This window comes from Heterodontus francisci, chromosome 19 (assembly GCF_036365525.1).
Source record: "Heterodontus francisci isolate sHetFra1 chromosome 19, sHetFra1.hap1, whole genome shotgun sequence".
Taxonomy (NCBI): domain Eukaryota; kingdom Metazoa; phylum Chordata; class Chondrichthyes; order Heterodontiformes; family Heterodontidae; genus Heterodontus; species Heterodontus francisci.
Genome location: NC_090389.1, coordinates 18,562,142 through 18,584,113, shown reverse-complemented (window position 1 = coordinate 18,584,113; position 21,972 = coordinate 18,562,142). Strand labels below are relative to the sequence as shown.

Here is a 21,972-nt window from a genome sequence, read left to right as displayed (position 1 = left end):
CATGGCATCCATCAAAGAGTCTTCATCAAAGTTTGGGTGGTGACCAGTGAGAATGCGGTCCTTTCAGTGTTGGATCTGAGCCTGAATCTAGAACACACTGGTGAGATAACTGATACAAGCTTGTACTGTGTCGAGCAATTTCTGAATGAGCATGATCCTACAGCATAAAGTTGATAGTCTCCATCACAAAAGATAATAGGTGTAGAATGCTTAAATGCTGCACTGATGTAACAGAATCTTTCTGCTTAGCTTGGGGTTACGGTACACTGATTGGCTGCTCTAGAGGTACTGTTGCTCTGCATCTAACCCAATTCAGACAATGGGTGAAAAATGTAGGCAGAGACATCGCTCAGGTTGAACACCACAAAATTTACCTCTTAAAACATTTTGCAAGTCTATAGGTGCAATAATTCACTTAAGAGCTCTGAAGTTTGCTCAATAACATTAGTTCAAGCTGCTCACTGACAGGAGAAGGGAAGTGACTACCTGCATTGGCGACTTGGCATAGTTGTGGTTATCGAGGAAAGCGGGAAGGCGTTGAATGACAGGACTGGGAGCAGACGTGGGTCCATTTGTACTGGACATTACAGTTTTGGTTGGAGGTTTTGGTTTGCTCGTTGGGCTGGATGTACAAACTGGCTGAGTTTGAGGCATGGTGACTTCACTGGATCCTGAAAAAAGAAAGAAGCTGATCACTTGTTCATGTTATGCAATGCTCCCTGTGCTCATATGGGAAATTTTTCAGAATGCCCATTATTTCAACAATTATGGTGCAGGAGATGGGCCATGACAAGTCTGGCTCCTTATGAGTGTACAGTAGGTTTGGCCAGAGAGTCCTATGTACAGGAGCCATGGGCACCAGCCAAATATACAAATACAGACTGTGTATAAGGAGACCAATGATTAACTGTGGACCAGAGAGATATTCTACTCTTTCACAGAGAACTGTTGGCCTCTGAGCTGCCCAAGATTGTTTAGCTGTTTCATAAAAAGTGAATTCCTGCAAAACTCAAGGGAAGGAAACTTGAGAGATATTTAAAGGAGAAATTCAATACCTGGATCTAGGCCCTCCAAGGTCAATGAAGGCATCAAATGGCTGGATGGTGGACTTAAGGCTAAGATGAGAGATGGTAGAGTGGAAAATAAAATGAATGATCAGTTAATCTGTTTTGGCTGTATTGGTTAAGGGAGGATTGCTGGCCAGGAGACTCATTAGTTTTCTCTGAGTGTGCCAGGGGAACTTTCACATCCACCTGAACAAACAAAAGGGGACTGCAGTTTAGCATCCTTAACAATAAATGGCAACTCTGGCAATGCCATACTCCCTCAGTACTGAACTGAAGTGTCATTTCAGATTCTGTGCTCAAGTCCATGAGTCTTTGACTCGGAGGTGATAGTGATAATAACCGAATCAGGCCAAGATGCAAACATTTCAGATCAGAACACAAAGGGCAGTAAGATGGGGAGAGATATGGCGCCAATACCCACATATGTAAGTGCAAACAGCGCTATCTGTTTCCTATGTGTCAGTACAAATATTATCCACCACTAACAATTCGGAAATTCTGAAATGTTCCTATCGAACTGTGTAGGGAAGGAGTTGGTGACTACATTGAAGTACCATTCACCGGTGTGCCCTGTATAGTGATTTAACACTAACCACCGTGCAGGTTATCCTGTACAGGGTATGCCTTGTTGCCCTCTGGTTCAGCTGCAGGTTTGTTCAGGGCTTGCTTTGCCTCCTCCATGGCTTGAGCTTCCTGGGGCTTCTGCGTCTGGATCAACTCCGGCTGGGTGACACGGATCAGCTAAAAGAAGAAATGATAAGGTCCGGTTCAAAATGTTACTGTAGTACAAAAACAACTGCTTGTGCATTAGGCAGAAATCCAACACAGGCAGAAACGCTACGAGTTGAAATGAAAATGAATCTGGGATACATGAAAGAATGGACGTCTATAAACAGTTCACACTCATACAGCAAGGAAGTATCCTTTAAAGCAGAAAGGGCTACTCATTACACCACCCTAGAGTCAAATGTGGCATTTGCAAGCTTCCTCTGCAGCCAGTCTAGACTTGGGCTATTGATCAAGTTTACTTGTTGGGAGCCCTACAACTTGGATGAGGAAACTAAGTTGCACATTGAGTTTGGAGGATTAAAGTAGCACAAGAACTGGAACAACAGAGCCTAGTAAAAAAAAGTATTACTGGGTAAGGCTATTTATATCTACCTTGTACAAAGCTGTGTAAAACAGTAAGAATTTAAAAAGCACATTTAAATTTCCTGACTTTCACAATAGCATACCATATTTCTAAAGAGGCAACATTCCAGTAATAATGAACTTGCGTTTAAACAGTGCTTCATCATCTCTTCCTTAACAGGATATCTCAAAGCCATTCATAACCAATTAATTTTGAAATGCAGTCAATGTTATGTAGAAAATGCAAAAGCCAATTTGTGCACAAGATCCCACAAACAGAGAATGAATGAATGGTGCTGGTTGAAGGAAGAATGTTGGTCAGGACACTGTGAAAAGCGCAGGCTCCTTTTCGAACAATGTGTTACCACCAGGTGAGAAAGGTGTCTAAGGTTCCCTCTCAGCCTTCATCTGGTCTTACCATAACAGGGTTTAATTTTAAACACACCGTGTTTTTAGCTCCCCCTTGGTGAATCCTTGTTCACCGCTTTTCAATTATAAGGCAAAGAAACCAGCACAAACAGGTTTTCTTAGGTTTAAAAGAAGAAAAGTTGAAATTTATTAAACAAACTCTAATTCGGTGGACGCCTACGGATACATGATTCGCCCACTTTAGCATGCATATGTGATACACATATGTAAATAGAGACAGAAAAGAGAAGGAAAATAAAGTGGAAAAATTTGAGGCAATATCTGAAGAGTTTTTGTTACGGTTATTCAAGCTCACCATAGAGTCCTTGATTGCAAGTAGATCTTGCTTTTCGTTGGGGCCCAGTATTCTTCTTAAACCTTGTTCGCGGTAGGAGACTTTTCTCTCTTGGGGTTCATGTGTCTTCAGTGGATTCAGAGGCTTGTGGGAAAGAGATGGGAGCAGACAGGAGAAATCTTCTCAGTCCAGGAGCAAACAGTCTTTCTCCGTTCAAACTCTGTGGCGAGTTCAAAAGACCTTGGAGCAGTCAGTTAGTCATCTGACCAGCTGCTCTAACCAGTCCTGGATTGTTTCACCTTAGCAGTCCCTGGAATACTCCTCTTACACACAATCCCTGGTGATCATGGTCCATTGTGGGTTGAATGTATCAGGGAATGGTCCTTTGTCCTTCCAGGCACTGTTAACATGCAAATGTCTTTTCCAGCCACGGCTGATCTGTCTAGCAAGTAATTTTCTCACTTCAGCAACAGTTTAAAATCCATGTTCAGGACAAAATTAATGTGCCTCTTTCTTGGCAGGTGGGGGCCTAGTATGACAAATGCCACTGGCTTTTCAATGCCCACTTGAGCAGGCAGATGGCTACTCAGTTTAATGTCTCAGCTGAAATGCAGCACCCACTCCATAGGAGCTGAGTGGCAGCCTAGACAATGTGCCTAGGGTCATGGTAGAGCTTGACTGGAAAAGTAGTAATTCCCTGTGTATTAAAGCAGAAGCGGGAATTTCCTCAGCATGTTTATACTTGTTATCGTGCCCAGAATCCGAAGGCGGCAAGCGGTGGAAGTTGAAAGACTAAAATTACTGATTTACTGAGATACCAAGTTGCTGCTCCTGTGCAAATGGTTGCAGAATTTAAAATCATTCTTCCCTTTCACACAACCAAAACAGACGGGAAAAACCTTCTGGTCCATCCAGCCAGTCCCACACAGTTGTAAAACCTTGTGGATCACAATGTAAACATTCTCCACCCTACTCAAAACCATGTGATCTCCTGGGGGGCGCAAGATATAGGGAGAAAACAAATTCTGTGAAACTCCTCTCTGACCCCCTAGGTGATCACATGTCCAGGATCACTTTGGTCCTGTTAATTCCTTGTAGTACCTACCTGTTATAAGAGGTGAATTCTGCTCCAGCCAGCAACAGACTCTGTTCTCTCTCAAAAGAATTAAGTTAATCAGCATTCACCACATGAGTGACAGCCTGTTCCAGTGGTCCACTATTCTATGAGAACACCTGACATCTAACCTGGATCTGGTCTTGCATCAGTTAACATTACATAGAATTTACAGCATAGAAACAGGCCATTTGGCCCAATTGGTCCATGCTGGTGTTTATGGCTCCACACGAACCTCCTCCCACCCCACTTTCTCTAACACTATCAGCATAGCCTTCCACTCCATCGCCCCTTATTTGTTTATTTAGACTTCCTAAATGTCAGTAGGGGAACATTTAGGGGACAATAATCCTAGTATCATAAGGTTTAGTTAGCTATGGAAAAAGACAAAGAGTAATCCACAGCAAAAATAATTAATTGGGGGAAAGAGCCAATTTCCTGGGGTGAGAACAGGTGTATGGAATTAAAATTAGAAGGCAAAACTGTAACTGCACAGCGGCGCAGTTAGCACCGCAGCCTCACAGTTCCAGCGACCCAGGTTCAGTTCTGGGGACTGCCTGTGCGGAGTTTGCAAGTTCTCCCTGTGTCTGCGTGGGTTTCCTCCCACATGCCAAAGACTTGCGGGTTGATGGGTAAACTGACCATTGTAAAAATTACCCCTTGTGTAGGTAGGTAGTAGGAGAATTGAGGGAACGTGGGGATGTGAGAGGGAAAAAAATGGGATTAATGTAGGATTAGTATAAATGGCTAGTCGAAGAGACTTAGTAGTTGGCAGGAAAAAAGAGAGGCGCAAGGAGAGAGCCAACTGTGTAACAGCCCCGACAAACAAATTTCTCTGCAGCACCTGTGGAAGAGCCTGTCACTCTAGAATTGGCCTTTATAGCCACTCCAGGCGCTGCTTCACAAACCACTGACCACCTCCAGGCGCTTATCCATTGTCTCTCGAGATAAGGAGGCCAAAGAAGAAATATAAATGGGCGGTTGATGGTCGGTGCGGACTAATTGGGCCGAAGGGCCTGTTTCGGTGCTGTATCTATGAACAATGGATTGCTTTTAAAAAGTTTTGGTGATCCTGGTCCTCCCTAACCAATATAATTGGAATAAACTGTCAATGCTCATGACCTGATTCTCGCTGCCAGTACCTGTTGTAGGGCCTCCAGCACCGTCTGCCGGTTCATTTTCAGAAGGCTCAATTTTGTCTCGTACTTCATCCTTCGATCCGGCACCACCGCCATCAGGTTGAAACGGATATCGTGGTAAGGTTCTCTGGGACAAAACAAAAATTACATTATCAACACTAAACAAAATAATGGAGCAGCGCACTCCAATTAATCTTTAAACTCAAACTCTCATATGGGCACAGAGCTGTGTTCGCTGCCTGTCAAATGCCAGAGAAGAGTAACAGCTACTGTCAATAACTTATGGAAAAAAAAAATCAATGGCTCAGTTGATCGTTGTTCAGTGTCTTAATGAGACCACTAAATACCAGGAAGGTTAGAGGTTGCATCCTTGGTCTGTGTTGAGTTTGTTGATCTCAGATGGAATGGTGGCAAGGGAACCATAACTAGCCTCAGCACACTGAGCTAGGAAAAAGGGGGTGAGGGTGGGGAAAATTTAAAAAAAGCAAGGATTCATGCTCTTGATTTTCATCAGTGAAAAAAGGTACAGTCGCAGAGCATTACATTACTGGACTAGTAACCCAGAGGTCTGAACTAATAATAGCGAGCTCAAATCCAGAATTTTAATTCAGTTCACAAAAAGCTGATATCAGTAAAAGTGACCGGGAAATTATGTATTATCACAAGAAACCAACTGGTACATTGGTATCTTTTCAGGGAAGGAACTTGCTGTCTAAATATTTCTTCAATTCACTCTCATCTGTTGAGCTACAAGTTGTATGGATATAATAACCAAATTCATTAACAAGGTGTCAACAATAAAGTGACAACAACTGAGCAAGGGGTATTGATAAAAGTCTCTGAATAAAAGTGTGTACAGTAGTAGAGATCATTACCCAGCTGTAGCCAATCCTATTCGCTCCATAATAACTCTCCGTGCTTTGTCTGTCCACTCTTCATCCTCACCCCAAGGCCCTGGAAATAGAAGACAGCTTCATCCTTCAGTACAATACCAGCAGATTACACATCAGAAACAACATAAAACCCGCATCACAGTGTCTGAAACACTAGAGATTTAAATCTTGTCTTGACAAAATACACCTTTTGTCTAACGAGTCCTCGGTCCGTAGCGCAGGTTAGGATAACGCAAGATGCAACGATTAGGTGATACACTTGCAGATTGTCGGAGGAAGGGAAGACTGCAGGAGGTAAGGAGTTCCAGAGTTTTGAAATCCTAGGAAAGAATGAGTTGAAGTAAGGGTGTAGGAAGGGGTACCCCTGTTTGAGAACGTATACTTAGAGCTTAGGAGGAACAAGAAAGGAATGCAGAAAGTACTGATGAAATAAAGAGAAGTACATGATGGGCACGAAATTTTATTTGCAAACTGCCGAAACAAAAGCTCAAATTAATGCCATGGAGAGGTAGCTAGCAGACATCCTGCTGCAAGACATTACCAGAATACCTGCTTAAAATAATGCTGGGATTCAGCCACTGCTAAAACTTTATGACAATTTGCAAGAGCCCGCAATGTTACTAGAGGTGACAGACTGAATATTTTGGTGGCAGTTCATCTCAGCTTCCAGTTATCTAATGCCCTAGCTAAGCTTTATCGGAGTGTCTGCTGACAACGCAGAGCATGCGCAGCCCAACTGTTGACGCCCTAGTGCGTAAGAACAATTGCCAGCTTGCCAGTATGAATCCGCGCATGCGAACACTGACATCAGCACGTAATGACATCAGATCGTGAATACATCCCTAAATGCAATCCACTTCGGCTGCTCGTTTCCCACCCAATTCGGCTGCTCGTTTCCCACCCGCCTCACCACTCCCCACCCCACCCAACCGCTCAGCCACTCCCTCCCGGCCTCGCAGCTTCCCCTCAGACCCCTCGGCTGTTCTCTCCCAGCCTCGCCACTTTCCCCCCCCTCCTCGGCCAATCACTCCTGGTCTTGCCGCTTCCCCCCCCTTGGCAGATTGTTCCCCGCCACACATCCCGGAGAAGCGGTGGGGAACGAGCTGCCGAGGGTGGAGTGAGCGGCCGAGGGGTGATGGGTTGAAACAGGAAGCGAGCAGCGACCGGCTGAAGGGAGGCAGCGGCAAGGCTGGGAGCGAGTGGCTCAGGGGAGGCAATGGCAAAGTGGAGAACGAGAAGAGAAGCAGCGATGGCAGTAGGGAGCGGGATACTGTTGGGGGTGGGATAGAGGCAGAGATCACAGCCTTTGAGGGGGTTTGGGTTCCACTTGTTTTTTGTGTCAAATTGAGCAGTGCCATCTTTATTACTGGCAGCTACCTGGGACGTCACAGACAGTGAAGTTGAGGCTGCATTTGCTCACGTGCCAGTACTGCACCACCTAGTGGTTACATTGTCAACAAACACAGCCAAGTTTAATAGACTAATACAGGTGTTGTTACAGTCCGAGCCAATGTATGGGAAAATGTAACTATCCATGCGTCACAAGTACATTATTTTACACTAAAGTAAAAGCAAAATACTACGGATGCTAAAAATCTGAAATAAAAACAAAGTGCTGGGAATACTCAGCAGGTCTGGCAGCATCTGTGGAGAGAGAAGCAGAGTTAACATTTCAGGTCAGTGACCTTTCATCATAACTGGCAAAGGTTAGAAATGTGATAGGTTTTAAGCAAATAAAGCGGGAGTGGGAGAAAAGAGAACAAAAGGGAAGATGTGTGACAGGACAGAGGGCCAGAGAGAACATTATTTTACAAATGGGCCACCTTACAAATGGATTATATATTTACACACTTATTGTATAAAAAAATGAATATTGCGCACACACAAATTTCAGTTCCACCATAACCTACCAGCCCCTACTTTTAAAAGAGGGACCGGAGAGTGGGCGTAACTATGCTGAATGATGTACACCTCCCCCCCCCCCCCCCCCCCCCAGTAGTCTTCCAATAAGAGTTTATACAATTACAGGGCTTTTTGCATTCATTTAAGTGTGGCTGATGGACTGAGATGATGCATATTAAGCAGCGTGTACGCTCATTCACTGCTTGCTGTGTGTGCTTCACAACACAGAAAGTTTGCTGATTACGTTAAGTTCTGTAGCACACTAAGTTGTGTAGATGCGAACAGAAAGTTACAAAGGGACACAGACCGATTAAGTGAGTGAAAAAAAAAAGTGTCAGATGGAGTTTAATGTGGGTAAGTGTGAGATCATTCACTTTAAATCCAAGAAAGATTATTGCTTAATGGTGAGAGCCTCGACAGGTACACAAATTACTAAAAGCTAGTAGACAGATACAAGGCTCGTGGAATGTTAGCTTTTATCTCAAGAGGATTGAAATACAAAGGGCAGGAAGTTAGGTTTCAGTTATACAGAGCTTTGGTTAAATCCTGTCTGGAGTACAGTGTCAGTTCTAGGTACTGCACTTCAGGAACATATTTTTCTTTGAGGGTGTATAGTGCAGATTCACCAGAATGACACTAGAGGTAAAATTATGAGGACAGGTTGCATAAACCTGGCTTGTATTCCTTGAATTTAGAAGGTTGAGAGGTGATCTAATTGAGGTGTTTAAAATGATTTGATAGGTAGATGTAGGGAAACTATTTCCTCTGGTGGGGGAATCCAGAACTACAGGGCATAATCTTAAAACTAGAGCTAGGCCATTTAGGAGCAAAATCATGATGCACTGTGTTTTTTTATACACCAAAGATGGTAAAAATCTGGAACTCTCCTCCAAAAGGCTGCAGTTGCTGGGAGAATTGGAAGGCATCAAAGGATATGAAGCAAAGGTAGGAAATGTAGTTGAGGTACAGCTCGGCCATGATCTAACAGAATGGAACAGGCTAGAGGGGCTGAATGGCTTATTCTTGTTCCTATGCTGTTGGTCTGTGTGCAGACTTCTTTCAGGATGTTTTCCTTGATCACTGCTCCCACCAAGTATGTCACATTTATTCCTCCTCAAAGTTCTTATTTCCTCTCCTCTTGCTGGAATACGAGTCTATCAGCACTGGCTGCTTTCCAGTACCTCATCCAAGTGCTGTTCCTCATGTGAGTCGAAACAGTGAGCGGTGATGGACTATTTGACCACATGGTAGTTAAAATCAGAGCCAAGCTTTTTGTATCTTCAGACATCAACATTTGCACTTCCCACAGGGATTATGGATAACGATCAGGAGTAGGAACTTTGGCTAATTTTCCTTCCATCAAGCAGAGGGCACAAAGATCACTATCGCATCCTTACCACCACTTTGGCTGAAATCTTATCATTCAACAGGGTCATACCAGGACCTACCTAGTATGTCAGTTCTAAAGCGAGTGCTATCCACTGTGTGGCAAATACTCAGTGAAAATGGCATGAGGCGGTAAATAACAGGCCCTACTGCTGTTACTGTGGACAGGAATTCCAGGATGCCTCTTACCACTAGACATTACAGTAAACAGCCAGTATTCACACAAAACAGCACTAGTGTTAAGGCAGAGGGAAGTCCACAATCCATTCATAGGACATGGAGGATAAAAGATGCCTGAAAGCAGGTCTTGAAAGATGGAAGTGGCTAAATGTAACTAAAGCCACAAATTGTAATGCAAACTGAAAGGGGGAAATGCGGCCTGCTGCAGTTAAACTATCAGGGCCAAAAATCCAATCACTAATTGGACACTTTGAATATAAGGGAATCCTGCCATCAACTTAAGAAGCTGCAAGTTGTGTGTCTGAACATTCAATGCAAACTGAAGTGCTTGTCTTATGGTGACGTGCAACACCATGCAGAGTGGTTCATACCGTGATCAATGGGATAGGCTTTCAAACCATCCAGTTCAAAGAGGCGACCTTTAATGGGAACGTAACTGACAAAGTGAAAGGCCTCCATGGTCCGCACAGCACTGATCCCATTCTGTTTCTCCGGAAGGTGCCGTGGCTCTGGCCTAGAGGGAAAAAAATGGAGATAAGAAGCTCAGCTAAGGAGTGTTACACAGTTGTCAGAGTACATATTCAGAGGAAACATTGTCATGTTGTGTGGCACTACCACCGTGCTAAATGAGATAGATTTTGAACAAATCTAGCAACTCAAAACTGGGCATCCATGAGGAGCTGTGGGCCGTCTGCAGTAGCAGAATTGTATTCAACCACAATCTGTAACCTCATGGCCTGGCATATCCCCCACTACCATCAAGCCAGGGGACCAACCCTGGTTCAATGAAGAGTGCAGGAGAACATGCCCGGAGCAGCACCAGGCATACCTAATAATGAGATGTCAGCCTGGTGAAGCTACAACAGAGGACTACTTGCATGTCAAACAGCAGAAGCAGCATGCAATAGACAGGGCTAATCAATCCCACAACCAACAGATCAGATCTAAGCTCTGCAGTCCTGCCACATCCAGTCACGAATGGTGGTGAATATTAAACAACCAACAAGAGGAGGTGGCTCCACAAATATCCTCATCCTCAGCAATGGGGAAGCCCAGCACATCAGTGCAAAAGACAAGGCTGAAGCATTTGCGACCATCTTCAGACAGAAATGCCAAGTGAATGATGCATTTTGGCCTCCCCCAGAGGTCCCCAGCATGACAGATGCCAGTCTTCAGCCAATCAGATTCACTCCATGTGGTATCAAGAAACTGCTGAAGGCACTGGATACTGCAAAGGCTCCAGGCCCTGACAACATTCCGGCAATAGTACTGAAGACCTATGCCCCAGAACTAGCCGCACCCCTAGGCGAGCTGTTACAGTACAGCTACAACACTGGCATTGACCCAGCAATGTGGAAAATTGCCCAGGTATGTCCTGTATACAAAAAGCAGGACAAATCCAACCCGGCCAATTACCGCTCTATCAGTCTACCCTCAATCATCAGCAAAGTGATGGAGGGGGTCATTGACAGTGCTATCAAGCGACACTTGCTCAGCAATAACCTGCTCACTGACGCTCAGTTTGGGTTCTGCCAGGGCCACTCAGCTCCTGACCTTATTACAGCCTTGGTCCAAACATGGACAAAAGAGCTGAACTCCAGAGGTGAGGAGAGAGTGACTGCCCTTGACATTAAGGCAGCATTTGACAGAGTATGGCATCAAGGAGCTCCAGCAAAACTGGAGTCACTGGGAATCAGGGGAAAAACTTTCCATTGGTTGGAGTCACACCTAGAACAAAGAAAGATGGCTGTGGTTGTTGGAGGTCAATCATCTCAGTCCCAGGACATCATTGCAGGAGTTCCTCATGGTAGTGTCCTAGGTCCAACTATCTTCAGCTGCTTCACCAATGACCTACCCTCCATCAGAAGGTCAGAAGTGGGGATGTTCGCTGATGATTGCACAGTGTTCAGCACTATTCATCATGACTCCTTAGATACTGAAGCAGGCAATGTCCATATGCAGGAAAACCTGGGCAACATCCAGGCGTGGGCTGATAAGTGGCAAGTAACATTCGTACCACACAAGTGCTATTCTATTGGTGACCATGAAACCATTGTCGATGGTTGTAAAACCCATCTGGTTCACTAATGTCCTTTAGGGAAGGAAATTGGACGTCCTTACCTGATCTGGCCGACATGTGACTCCAGACACACAGTAATGTGGCTGACTCTAAAGTGCCCACTGAAATGGCCCAGTAAGCCACTCAGTTGTCAAGGGCAATTAGGGATGGACAATAAATGCTGGTCGAGCCAGCGATGCCCACATCCCATGAATAAATATTTTTAAAAAGTGCCAGGCAATGACCATCTCAAACAAGAGAGAATCTAACCAACTCCCCTTGACGTTCAATGGCATTACGATCGCTGAATCGTCCACTATCAACATCCTGATTTTGGGGCGCTGGGGGTTGGGGAATGTCGGCATTGACCAGAAACTGAACTGGACCAGCCACATAAATGCTGTAACTACAAGAGCAGGTCAGAGGCTGGCAATTCTGTGGCGAGTAACTCACCTCCTGACTCCCCAAAGCCTGTCCACCATCTACAAAGCACAAGTCAGGAGTATGATGGAATACTCTCCACTTGGCTGGATGGGTGCTGCTCCAACAACACTCAAGAAGCTGAACACCATCCAAAACAAAGCAGCCGCTTGATTGTCACCCCATTCACCACCTTCAACATTCACTCCCTCCACCACCGACGCACAGTGGCAGCAGTGTGTACCATCTACAAGATGCACTGCAGCAACTCACCAAGGCTCCTTAGACAGCACCTGTCAAACCCGCGACCTCTAGCACCTAGAAGAACAAGGGCAGCAGATGAAAGGGAACAACACCACCTGCAAGATACCGCACCCCCCCAAGTCACACACCATTCTGATTGGAACTATATCGCCGTTCCTTCACTGTAGTTGGATCAAAATCCTGGAACTCCCTCCCTAACAGCAATATCGGTGTACCTCCACCCCAAGGACTGCAGGGGTTCGAGAAGGCAGCTCAAGACCATCTTCTCAAGGGCAATAAATGCGAGGGGAGGGGGGGTGGGGACGACAGAGAGGAGGGGGGTGGGGCGAGAGAGAGGAGGGGGGGTGGGGCGAGAGAGAGGAGGGGGGTGGGGCGAGAGAGAGGAGGGGGGTGGGGCGAGAGAGAGGAGGGGGGTGGGGCGAGAGAGAGGAGGGGGGTGGGGCGAGAGAGAGGAGGGGGGTGGGGCGAGAGAGAGGAGGGGGGGTGGGGCGAGAGAGAGGAGGGGGGTGGGGCGAGAGAGAGGAGGGGGGGTGGGGGCGAGAGAGAGGAGGGGGGTGGGGCGAGAGAGAGGAGGGGGGTGGGGTGGGGCGAGACAGAGGGGGGGGGTGGGGCGAGAGAGAGGAGGGGGGTGGGGTGGGGCGAGACAGAGGGGGGGGGTGGGGCGAGAGAGAGCAACAGCAAGCTTTCCCCAGGCTCAGACGTGCAGGATGGTGGAAGTTATTTTAAGTTGATCAAGGCAACCCAGTGTTGTGTGGAAATATAGCATGCTTATTACTTTGTATCATTATGTAAAGGCAGGTTGCCTTGATTGAACTAATTATCACAGCATAACTGCTGGTTTGTTTAGACTTGCTGTTTGATGAAATAAAACAGTTCAACAATTTGTATCTGGTCTCATCTTACGAAGTTTATTCTTGGTATACCTTCACAATGATTGAAGAAGTATTAGCATGGGGATGTGTGAAAGACATTATGTTCAGTTCATATGTCAAGGAGCACACGATGTTACAACCCTTAGTTATGCCATCTTCTAAGTAGGTAATGAGCAATGTGGATCAACTCTGGCCGGTAGAAGGCATGGAATCTGCTTACCTGAGCAACTGACATAACTGGACCTGTGAAGGTAACCAAGACTTGTAGATGTTGATCAACCTATGTTCCCAGCAGAGGTACTGGTTCTGATCAAACTGGACTGCATCATCCAACACTCATAACGCCATCAATCATAGTAGCACTAAACTGCTTGACATGGCATTTAAGATGGCACAAGATTTGCTACTTGAATCTATACAATGCACAAGGAGCTTTTCATGGTTTCCTCCCCTTCTGAAGGTGCTGACCCTTCCTGGGTACAATTGTTATGCACCAAGACCATTCCCCTGCCCTCCAGTAACCATTCTCATGTGAGTGAAGATGGCTGGCATTTCTACAACGGAGGGCATCGCAGCCAAAGCAGATGCTGTCCTTCAACCTTCCCAATACATGGTCATCAAACATCAGTGGTTGGGAAACTATTGGGAAAAATTCCAAGGGACAGGATTAATCTACACTTGGAGAGGCAGGGATTAATCAGGGATAGTCAGCATGGCTTTGTCAGGGGGAGATTGAATTTTGAGGTGGTGACTAGATGTGTAGAAGAGGGTAAAGCAGTTGATGTAGTCTACATGGACTTCAGTAAGGATTTTGATATGGTACCACATGGGAGATTGGTTAAGAAGGTAAGAGCCCATGGGATCTAGGGCAATTTGGCAAATTGGATCCAAAATTGGCTCAGTGGCAGGAGGCAGAGGGTGATGGTCAAGGGTTGTTTTTGCGAGTGAAAGCCTGTGACCAGTGGTGTATCGCAGGGAGCGGTGCTGGGACCCTTGCTGTTTGTAGTGTATATTAATGATTTAGACATGAGTATAGGAGGTATGATCAGTAAGTTCGTAGATGACATGAAAATTGGTGGTGTCATAAATAGTGAGGAGGAAAGCCTTCAATTACAGGACGATATAGATGGGTAGAGCAGTGACAAATGGAATTTAATCCCGAGAAGTGTGAGGTGATGCATTTTGGGAGGACTAACAAGGCAAGGGAATGTACAATGGATGGTAGGACCCTGGGAAGTATAGACAGTCAGAGGGACCTTGGTGTACTTGTACATAGATTACTAAAGGCAGCAGCACAGGTAGATAAGGTGGTTAGGAAGGCATATGGGATACTTGCCTTTATTAGCCAAGGCACAGAATAGAAGAACAGGGAGGTTATGATGGAGCTGTATAAAATGCTAGTTAGGCCACAGCTAGAGTACTGTGTACAGTTCTGGGCACCACACTATAGGAAGGATGTGCTTGCACTGGAGAGGGTGCAGAGGAGATTCACCAGGATGTTGCCTGGGCTGGAGCATTTCAGCTATGAAGAGAGACTGAAAAGGCTAGGGTTGTTTTCCTTAGAGCAGAGAAGGTTGAGGGGGACCTGACTGAGGTACACAATATTATGAGGGGCACTGATAGGTTAGATAGGAAGAAACTTTTTCCCTTAGTGAAGGTGTCAATAACCAGGGGGCATAGATTTAAGGTAAGGGGCAGGAGGTTTAAAGGGGATTTGAGGAAAAACGTTTTCACCGAGGAGGGTGGTTGGAATCTGGAATGCACTGCCTGAAGAGGTGGTAGAGGCAGGAACCATCACAACATTTAAGAAGTATTTAGATGAGCACTTGAAACGCCATAGCATACAAGGCTACGGGCCAAGTGCTGGAAAATGGGATTAGAATAGTTAGGCCGGCACAGACATGGTGGGCCGAACGGTCTGTTTCTCTGCTCTATAAATCTATGACTATATGACTCTCTATGACTCTATCAAGGCCATTTGTAGCACCATTGGGCTTCATCCAGCTAAGATCAGATAACTCTGTGCAGACTAGGCATGAAACTGGGACCTTCTGCTCTGTACCATGCTGGGAGGTACATTCACAAACAGAAGAACTGTTCCCTAAACCCTTCCACGCTATCAAAAGACTACTGAAAACCCTTCTTTTCCTAATTTTTCCCTTCACTGCGTTGAGAGCTTTGAGATTCTCTTTTAAAAGTGAGGAGTATGTTTAGAAATTTAAGTAGTTACGCCATGGGGGAGCTATTTGTTCATAGTTTCTCACAGATTTACAAAACTTGGACACTTGACCATTAAATTGCTGGCTTTATTACTACGGCTTCTATTGTACAGTAAAAACGTTATGACGTTCCTCAGATTTCTCTTTTTAAATAGAATTCTTGCACCAGTGCACATTCTTCAAGCCCCAGACTTTGATACAGATAGAAAACACCCTTCAAAAATCTGGAAATGTACCTTAGCTTCAAGTTGCCTTTTTAGATTTCTTCCCACAGTGAGTACTAACCAGTGGTTTTAAAGAAATAAGCAAGGTTAAACATAACCAACAATGGTAGCTAAATCTCAAAACGGTGTTCCAGACTGCCCTTGAACAATGCCCTGGGAAATCATCCAGAATTTCAAAACTGTATTCGAATTCTCGTGTCACATTCTACCAAAGGCTGAAAAATAAAATGCACTCCTACCTGGCATGGCTGTTGTGTGCCTTTGCTAACTCTGGAGCATTACCGATTGCATAGCCTTTACTCTGTGAAGCCAAAATGAATAGCTCTGGTCACTTGTGGGTTAATAATTCAACAGTAATAACAGCTTGCAAACCTGCTTCATGCACACAACCACATTACGTAAGCCTAGTGTTGAATGCTCGACTTGCACAAACTGTTTGGTGCCTCCTCTGATTTTCCCTTTCTTCTGAAGGTATTAACTCCTGCTGTGTTAACAGTACCAATAGATACCCCATGCAAGTGACTATTCTGCATCTTGAGCTTATACAGGCAGTATCAGCAAGCCCTTCGTAGCTGTGCCTGATCCTATCCTTGGCTGACAAGTGCATTTTCTTGCACAGGGTGCTGGATAGCCATCAGGAACAACAGGAAGTCTTGCTGAATTTTCGCCTCCTTGGTCCATGGTTCGGAGGACAACAGTAGCATCTCTAGCACTACCTTGGTTGAGATCAGCTAACTCAGATAGACCAGCGACTGAAGTTGGTTTATAGCTCAGTATACCACCAGGCGTTCAGAGCTGAACAACTGGGGAGTTTCGCTCACACTGGTAAAACATAGTGCCTTTAAATAAGATAAACACACTTTTAAAATTGTTTTAAATGATCCCGGAGGACACAATGGGTGGAATCTGCCCGACAGAAAATAATTGAGGGTCAGGGCCATTTCCAGGTCCTGACTGGCTGGTGTCTGCCATCTGCAAGACATTGCGATCTTACAGGAGGTGGCCAATTAACAGGCCATGCCCGCGGTCCAATTAGGAACAATGGGCAGGACCGTGATGCGTGAGACCCAATGAGAGGGCCCGCTGCCCCAATGGACGAAATGGGCACTGCTGAAGGAGGTGAGTGAGGGTGAAGGTGTTAATCTGTTAATTGTGTATCAATTGTTTAATTATAATGCAGGTGGAGGGTGTTAATTGAGGTCTTACTTGAGCACTTACAAGCAGACACTTACTGAGACTGGTGGAAGGTTTGAGTGAGGAGCTACAAGAAGCTTCCTGGAATTTAACAAAGGTGCCTCAAAATTGAGGCGCCTCAGATGGCTGAACAACATGTTTTTTTTAAAAAAGGCCCAGATGTGTTAGGGCCATCAGTGTGCAGGAGGAACCACTCCACAGGAGTGATTGTGACCGTGGCTGCTGCTGTTTCAGCCTTGCCGTCATTGGGGGTTTGAGAGGAGGTTGTGACCTGCTGCCGGGAGGCTGACTCCAAGTAGTTCCGGGCTCTGGTCACAGCAGGGGGACCCAGCTGACACTGGGAAAGTTCCATCGGCGTGAGATAATGGCTCTTAGTTGGAGCAGGCTGCTAATTCCCATGGCAGCCCACTCCTGCGAAACTCGCCAGGAAGTGGGACAGCATCGGGGAGCTGTGCCAATGGATTTTGCGATATTTCTCCAGCACCCACCCCCAACCTCCAAAGCTGCCTCCAAGGGGCTGGGAAGATTCTGCCCAGTGTCCAGTGGGACACTCAACTGGAACGGAGCTGCAGCATGCTTCCGAGCACCTGCCGCGGGGTCTGCATTTCTTTCTCAAATCAAATTAGAAATCAACCGCTTTATTCGGAAATAAAATGAGAACAGTCTTACAATCTGCAAAAGTTAATTAAATATTTAGTGAGTAGAACAATGCAGTTATCCACAGGCCAGTCTTCCATACAGTTTGGAACAGCTGAGGCATATGCTGCAGCTGGTGCAGGGTCTGTGGAGGCAGAGGATTACAAGAAAGAATTCATTGCACCAAAAAAAAAATTGTACCTGTTCTGAATGGTGAAGATCTATTTGCAACAAACCCATTCTTTGATGGGTGGATTCAAGGGTTATACAGTACTACATTTTGAACATGATTCCCAAAATCTTCCCAAAACTTTGTATATATTCTACTACCCATTTAATCCTTAAAATTAAATGTACAATCTTGCCCTTCAGGATTTTTGTATGATCACAATGCAATAAACCAGAAACCAAAGCACTTTCAGCCTGTGTGGGATATTCTCAAGGTGAACCCGTACCTCTGGGCTGAAACCTTTGGTAAAGTCCTTCATCCGGCTCAGGGTGGGACCCAACTCCACATTGTCGCAGTTCAAGAGGACGCTGAGCAAAGCATGCGTTGCACACGAGTTTGGGATCAGCTTTGAGACAAGATTGAAAACATGCAATTAGATTATGGTGTACTTGGAAAAACTTCAGTTAATCAGGGTCAGTCAGCACAGGTTTCTAAAAGATAGGTCATGCTTCACAAACATTATATAGAATTACGCAAGGAAATAATTGATAGGCAGATAAACGAAATGCAGTGGATGTAGTGGATATGGATTTTAAAAAACTTTTGGCCAAGATACGTCTTAAGAGGCTCATGGTGCATGGAAATATAGGGAACGTGGACAAGTGGATAGAGAGATGATTGAAGGCAGAAAGCAAAGGATTGATGTGGTGAGCAGACTTCCATAGTCTCAGGACTGTTCTTATTTACCCTATACATAAATAACAGGACTTCGGAACGGGCAACAAATATCAAAGTGATGAATTTGAGGGGCGGAGAGAGCGCGAGGGGGCGGAGAGAGGGCGCGAGCGAGGGCGCGAGCGAGGGCGGGAGCGAGGGCGGGAGCGAGGGCGGGAGCGAGGGCGGGAGCGAGGGCGGAGAGAGGGCGGAGAGAGGGCGGAGAGAGGGCGGAGAGAGGGCGGAGAGAGGGCGGAGAGAGGGCGGAGAGAGGGCGGAGAGAGGGCGGAGGGCGGAGAGAGGGCGGAGGGCGGGCGGCCGGAGAGCGCGCGCGCGCGAGAGGGCGGGCGGCCGGAGAGCGCGCGCGCGCGAGAGGGCGGGCGGCCGGAGAGCGCGCGCGCGCGAGAGGGCGGGCGGCCGGAGAGCGCGCGCGCGCGAGAGGGCGGGCGGCCGGAGAGCGCGCGCGCGCGAGAGGGCGGGCGGCCGGAGAGCGCGCAGCGCGCGAGAGGGCGGGCGGCCGGAGAGCGCGCGCGCGCGAGAGGGCGGGCGGCCGGAGAGCGCGCTGCGCGCGAGAGGGCGGGCGGCCGGAGAGCGCGCGCGCGCGAGAGGGCGGGCGGCCGGAGAGCGCGCGCGCGCGAGAGGGCGGGCGGCCGGAGAGCGCGCGCTGCGCGCGAGAGGGAGGGCGGCCGGAGAGCGCGCGCGCGCGCGCGAGAGTGAGGGCGGCCGGAGATTGCGCTGCGCGCGAGAGGGAGGGCGGACGGAGAGCGCGCGCGCGCGAGAGGGAGGGCGGCCGGAGAGCGCGCGCGCGCGAGAGGGAGGGCGGCCGGAGAGCGCGCGCGCGCGAGAGGGAGGGCGGCCGGAGAGCGCGCGCGCGCGAGAGGGAGGGCGGCCGGAGAGAGCGCGCGCGCGAGAGGGAGGGCGGCCGGAGAGCGCGCGCGCGCGAGAGGGAGGGCGGCCGGAGAGCGCGCGCGCGCGAGAGGGAGGGCGGCCGGAGAGCGCGCGCGCGCGAGAGGGAGGGCGGCCGGAGAGCGCGCGAGAGGGAGGGCGGCCGGAGAGCGCGCGAGAGGGAGGGCGGCCGGAGAGCGCGCGAGAGGGAGGGCGGCCGGAGAGCGCGCGAGAGGGAGGGCGGCCGGAGAGCGCGCGAGAGGGAGGGCGGCCGGAGAGCGCGCGAGACGGAGGGCGGCCGGAGAGCGCGCGAGAGGGAGGGCGGCCGGAGAGCGCGCGAGAGGGAGGGCGGCCGGAGAGCGCGCGAGAGGGAGGGCGGCCGGAAGAGCGCTGCGCGCGCGCGAGAGGGAGGGCGGCCGGAGAGCGCGCGCGCGCGAGAGGGAGAGCGGCCGGAGAGCGCGCGCGCGCGAGAGGGAGGGCGGCCGGAGAGCGCGCGCGCGCGCGAGAGGGAGGGCGGCCGGAGAGCGCGCGCGCGCGAGAGGGAGGGCGGCCGGAGAGCGCGCGCGCGCGAGAGGGAGGGCGGCCGGAGAGCGCGCGCGCGCGAGAGGGAGGGCGGCCGGAGAGCGCGCGCGCGCGAGAGGGAGGGCGGCCGGAGAGCGCGCGCGCGCGAGAGGGAGGGCAGCCGGAGAGCGCGCGCGCGCGAGAGGGAGGGCGGCCGGACAGCGCACGCGCGCGAGAGGGAGGGCGGCCGGAGAGCGCGCGCGCGCGAGAGGGAGGGCGGCCGGAGAGCGCGCGCGGCGCGAGAGGGAGGGCGGCCGGAGAGCGCGCGCGCGCGAGAGGGAGGGCGGCCGGAGAGCGCGCGCGCGCGAGAGGGAGGGCGGCCGGAGATCGCGCGCGCGCGAGAGGGAGGGCGGCCGGAGAGCGCGCGCGCGCGAGAGGGAGGGCGGCCGGATAGCGCGCGCGCGCGAGAGGGAGGGCGGCCGGAGAGAGTGCGCGCGCGAGAGGGAGGGCGGCCGGAGAGCGCGCGCGCGAGAGGGAGGGCGGCAGGAGAGCGCGCGCGCAAGAGGGAGGGCGGCCGGAGAGCGCGCGCGCGCGCGAGAGGGAGGGCGGCCGGAGAGAGCGCGCGCGCGCGCGAGAGGGAGGGCGGCCGGAGAGCGCAGCGCGCGCGCGAGAGGGAGGGCGGCCGGAGAGCGCGCGCGCGCGCGAGAGGGAGGGCGGCCGGAGCGCGCGCGCGAGAGGGAGGGCGGCCGGAGAGCGCGCGCGCGCGCGAGAGGGAGGGCGGCCGGAGAGCGCGCGCAGCTGCGCGCGAGAGGGAGGGCGGCCGGAGAGCGCGCGCGCGAGAGGGAGGGCGGCCGGAGAGCGCGCGCGCGCGCGAGAGGGAGGGAGGCCGGAGAGCGCGCGCGCGAGAGGGAGGGCGGCCGGAGAGCGCGCAGCGCGCGCGAGAGGGAGGGCGGCCGGAGAGCGCGCGCGCGCGAGAGGGAGGGGCGGCCGGAGAGCGCGCGGCGCGCGAGAGGGAGGGCGGCCGGAGGGCGCGCGCGAGAGGGAGGGCGGCCGGAGAGAGCGCGCGCGCGCGCGAGAGGGAGGGCGGCCGGAGGAGCGCGCGCGAGAGGGAGGGCGGCCGGAGAGCGCGCGCAGCGCTGCGAGAGGGAGGACGGCCGGAGAGCGCGCGCGAGGGAGAGGGAGGGGAGGGCGGCCGGAGAGCGCGCGCGAGAGGGAGGGCGGCCGGAGCGCGCGCGCGCGAGAGGGAGGGCGGCCGGAGAGCGCGCGCGCGCGCGAGAGGGAGGGCAGCCGGAGAGCGCGCGCGCGCGAGAGGGAGGGGCGGCCGTAGAGCGCGCGCGCGAGAGGGAGGGCGGCCGGAGAGCGCGCGCGAGAGGGAGGGCGGCCGGAGAGCGCGCGCGCAGCGCGAGAGAGGGAGGGCGGCCGGAGAGCGCGCGCGCGAGGGAGGGCGGCCGGAGAGCGCACGCGCGCGCGAGAGGGAGGGCGGCCGGAGAGCGCGCGCGCGCGCGAGAGGGAGGGCGGCCGGAGAGCGCGCGCGAGAGGGAGGGCGGCCGGAGAGCGCGCGCGCGCGCGAGAGGAGGGAGGGCGGCCGGAGAGCGCGCGCGCGCGGCGCGCGAGAGGGAGGGCGGCCGGAGAGCGCGCGCGCGAGAGGGAGGGCGGCCGGAGAGCGCGGCGCGCGAGAGGGAGGGCGGCCGGAGAGCGCGCGCGCGAGAGGGAGGGCGGCCGAGAGCGCGCGCGCGAGGCGCGCGCGAGAGGGAGGGCGGCCGGAGAGCGCGCGTGCGCGCGCGAGAGGGAGGGCGGCCGAGAGCGCGCGCGCGCGCGCGAGAGGGGAGGGCGGCCGGAGAGCGCGCGCGCGAGAGGGAGGGCGGCCGGAGAGCGCGAGAGGGAGGGCGGCCGGAGAGAGCGCGCGCGCGAGAGGAGGGCGGCCGGAGAGCGCGCGCGCGAGAGGGAGGGCGGCCGGAGAGCGCGCGCGCGAGAGGGAGGGCGGCCGGAGAGCGCGCGCGCGAGAGGGAGGGCGGCCGGAGAGCGCGCGCGCGAGAGGGAGGGCGGCCGGAGAGAGCGCGACGCGCGCGAGAGGGAGGGCGGCCGGAGAGCGCGCGCGCGCGAGAGGGAGGGCGGCCGGAGAGCGCGCCGCGCGAGAGGGAGGGCGGCCGGAGAGCGCGCGCTGCGCGCGAGGGAGGGAGGGCGGCCGGAGAGCGCGCACGCGCGAGAGGGAGGGAGGGCGGCCGGAGAGCGCGCGCGCGAGAGGGAGGGCGGCCGGAGAGCGCGCGAGAGGGAGGGCGGCCGGAGAGCGCGCGAGAGGG

At 51.6% G+C, this 21,972-nt stretch overlaps 1 protein-coding gene across 1 annotated transcript in view; it reads right to left on the bottom strand.

Moving 5' to 3' along the window:
* Positions 1 to 21,972, bottom strand: part of bap1 (BRCA1 associated deubiquitinase 1) — a 51,818-nt gene that overhangs the window by 25,788 nt on the left and 4,058 nt on the right. Inside the window, exons 3-9 of the mRNA XM_068052257.1 lie at positions 17,859 to 17,978; positions 15,813 to 15,874; positions 9,887 to 10,029; positions 6,030 to 6,108; positions 5,158 to 5,281; positions 1,661 to 1,808; positions 487 to 671 (exon numbers count right to left, since the gene is read on the bottom strand). Coding sequence (XP_067908358.1) covers positions 487 to 671; positions 1,661 to 1,808; positions 5,158 to 5,281; positions 6,030 to 6,108; positions 9,887 to 10,029; positions 15,813 to 15,874; positions 17,859 to 17,978 — 861 coding nt within the window. The remainder of the gene's footprint in view (positions 1 to 486; positions 672 to 1,660; positions 1,809 to 5,157; positions 5,282 to 6,029; positions 6,109 to 9,886; positions 10,030 to 15,812; positions 15,875 to 17,858; positions 17,979 to 21,972) is intronic.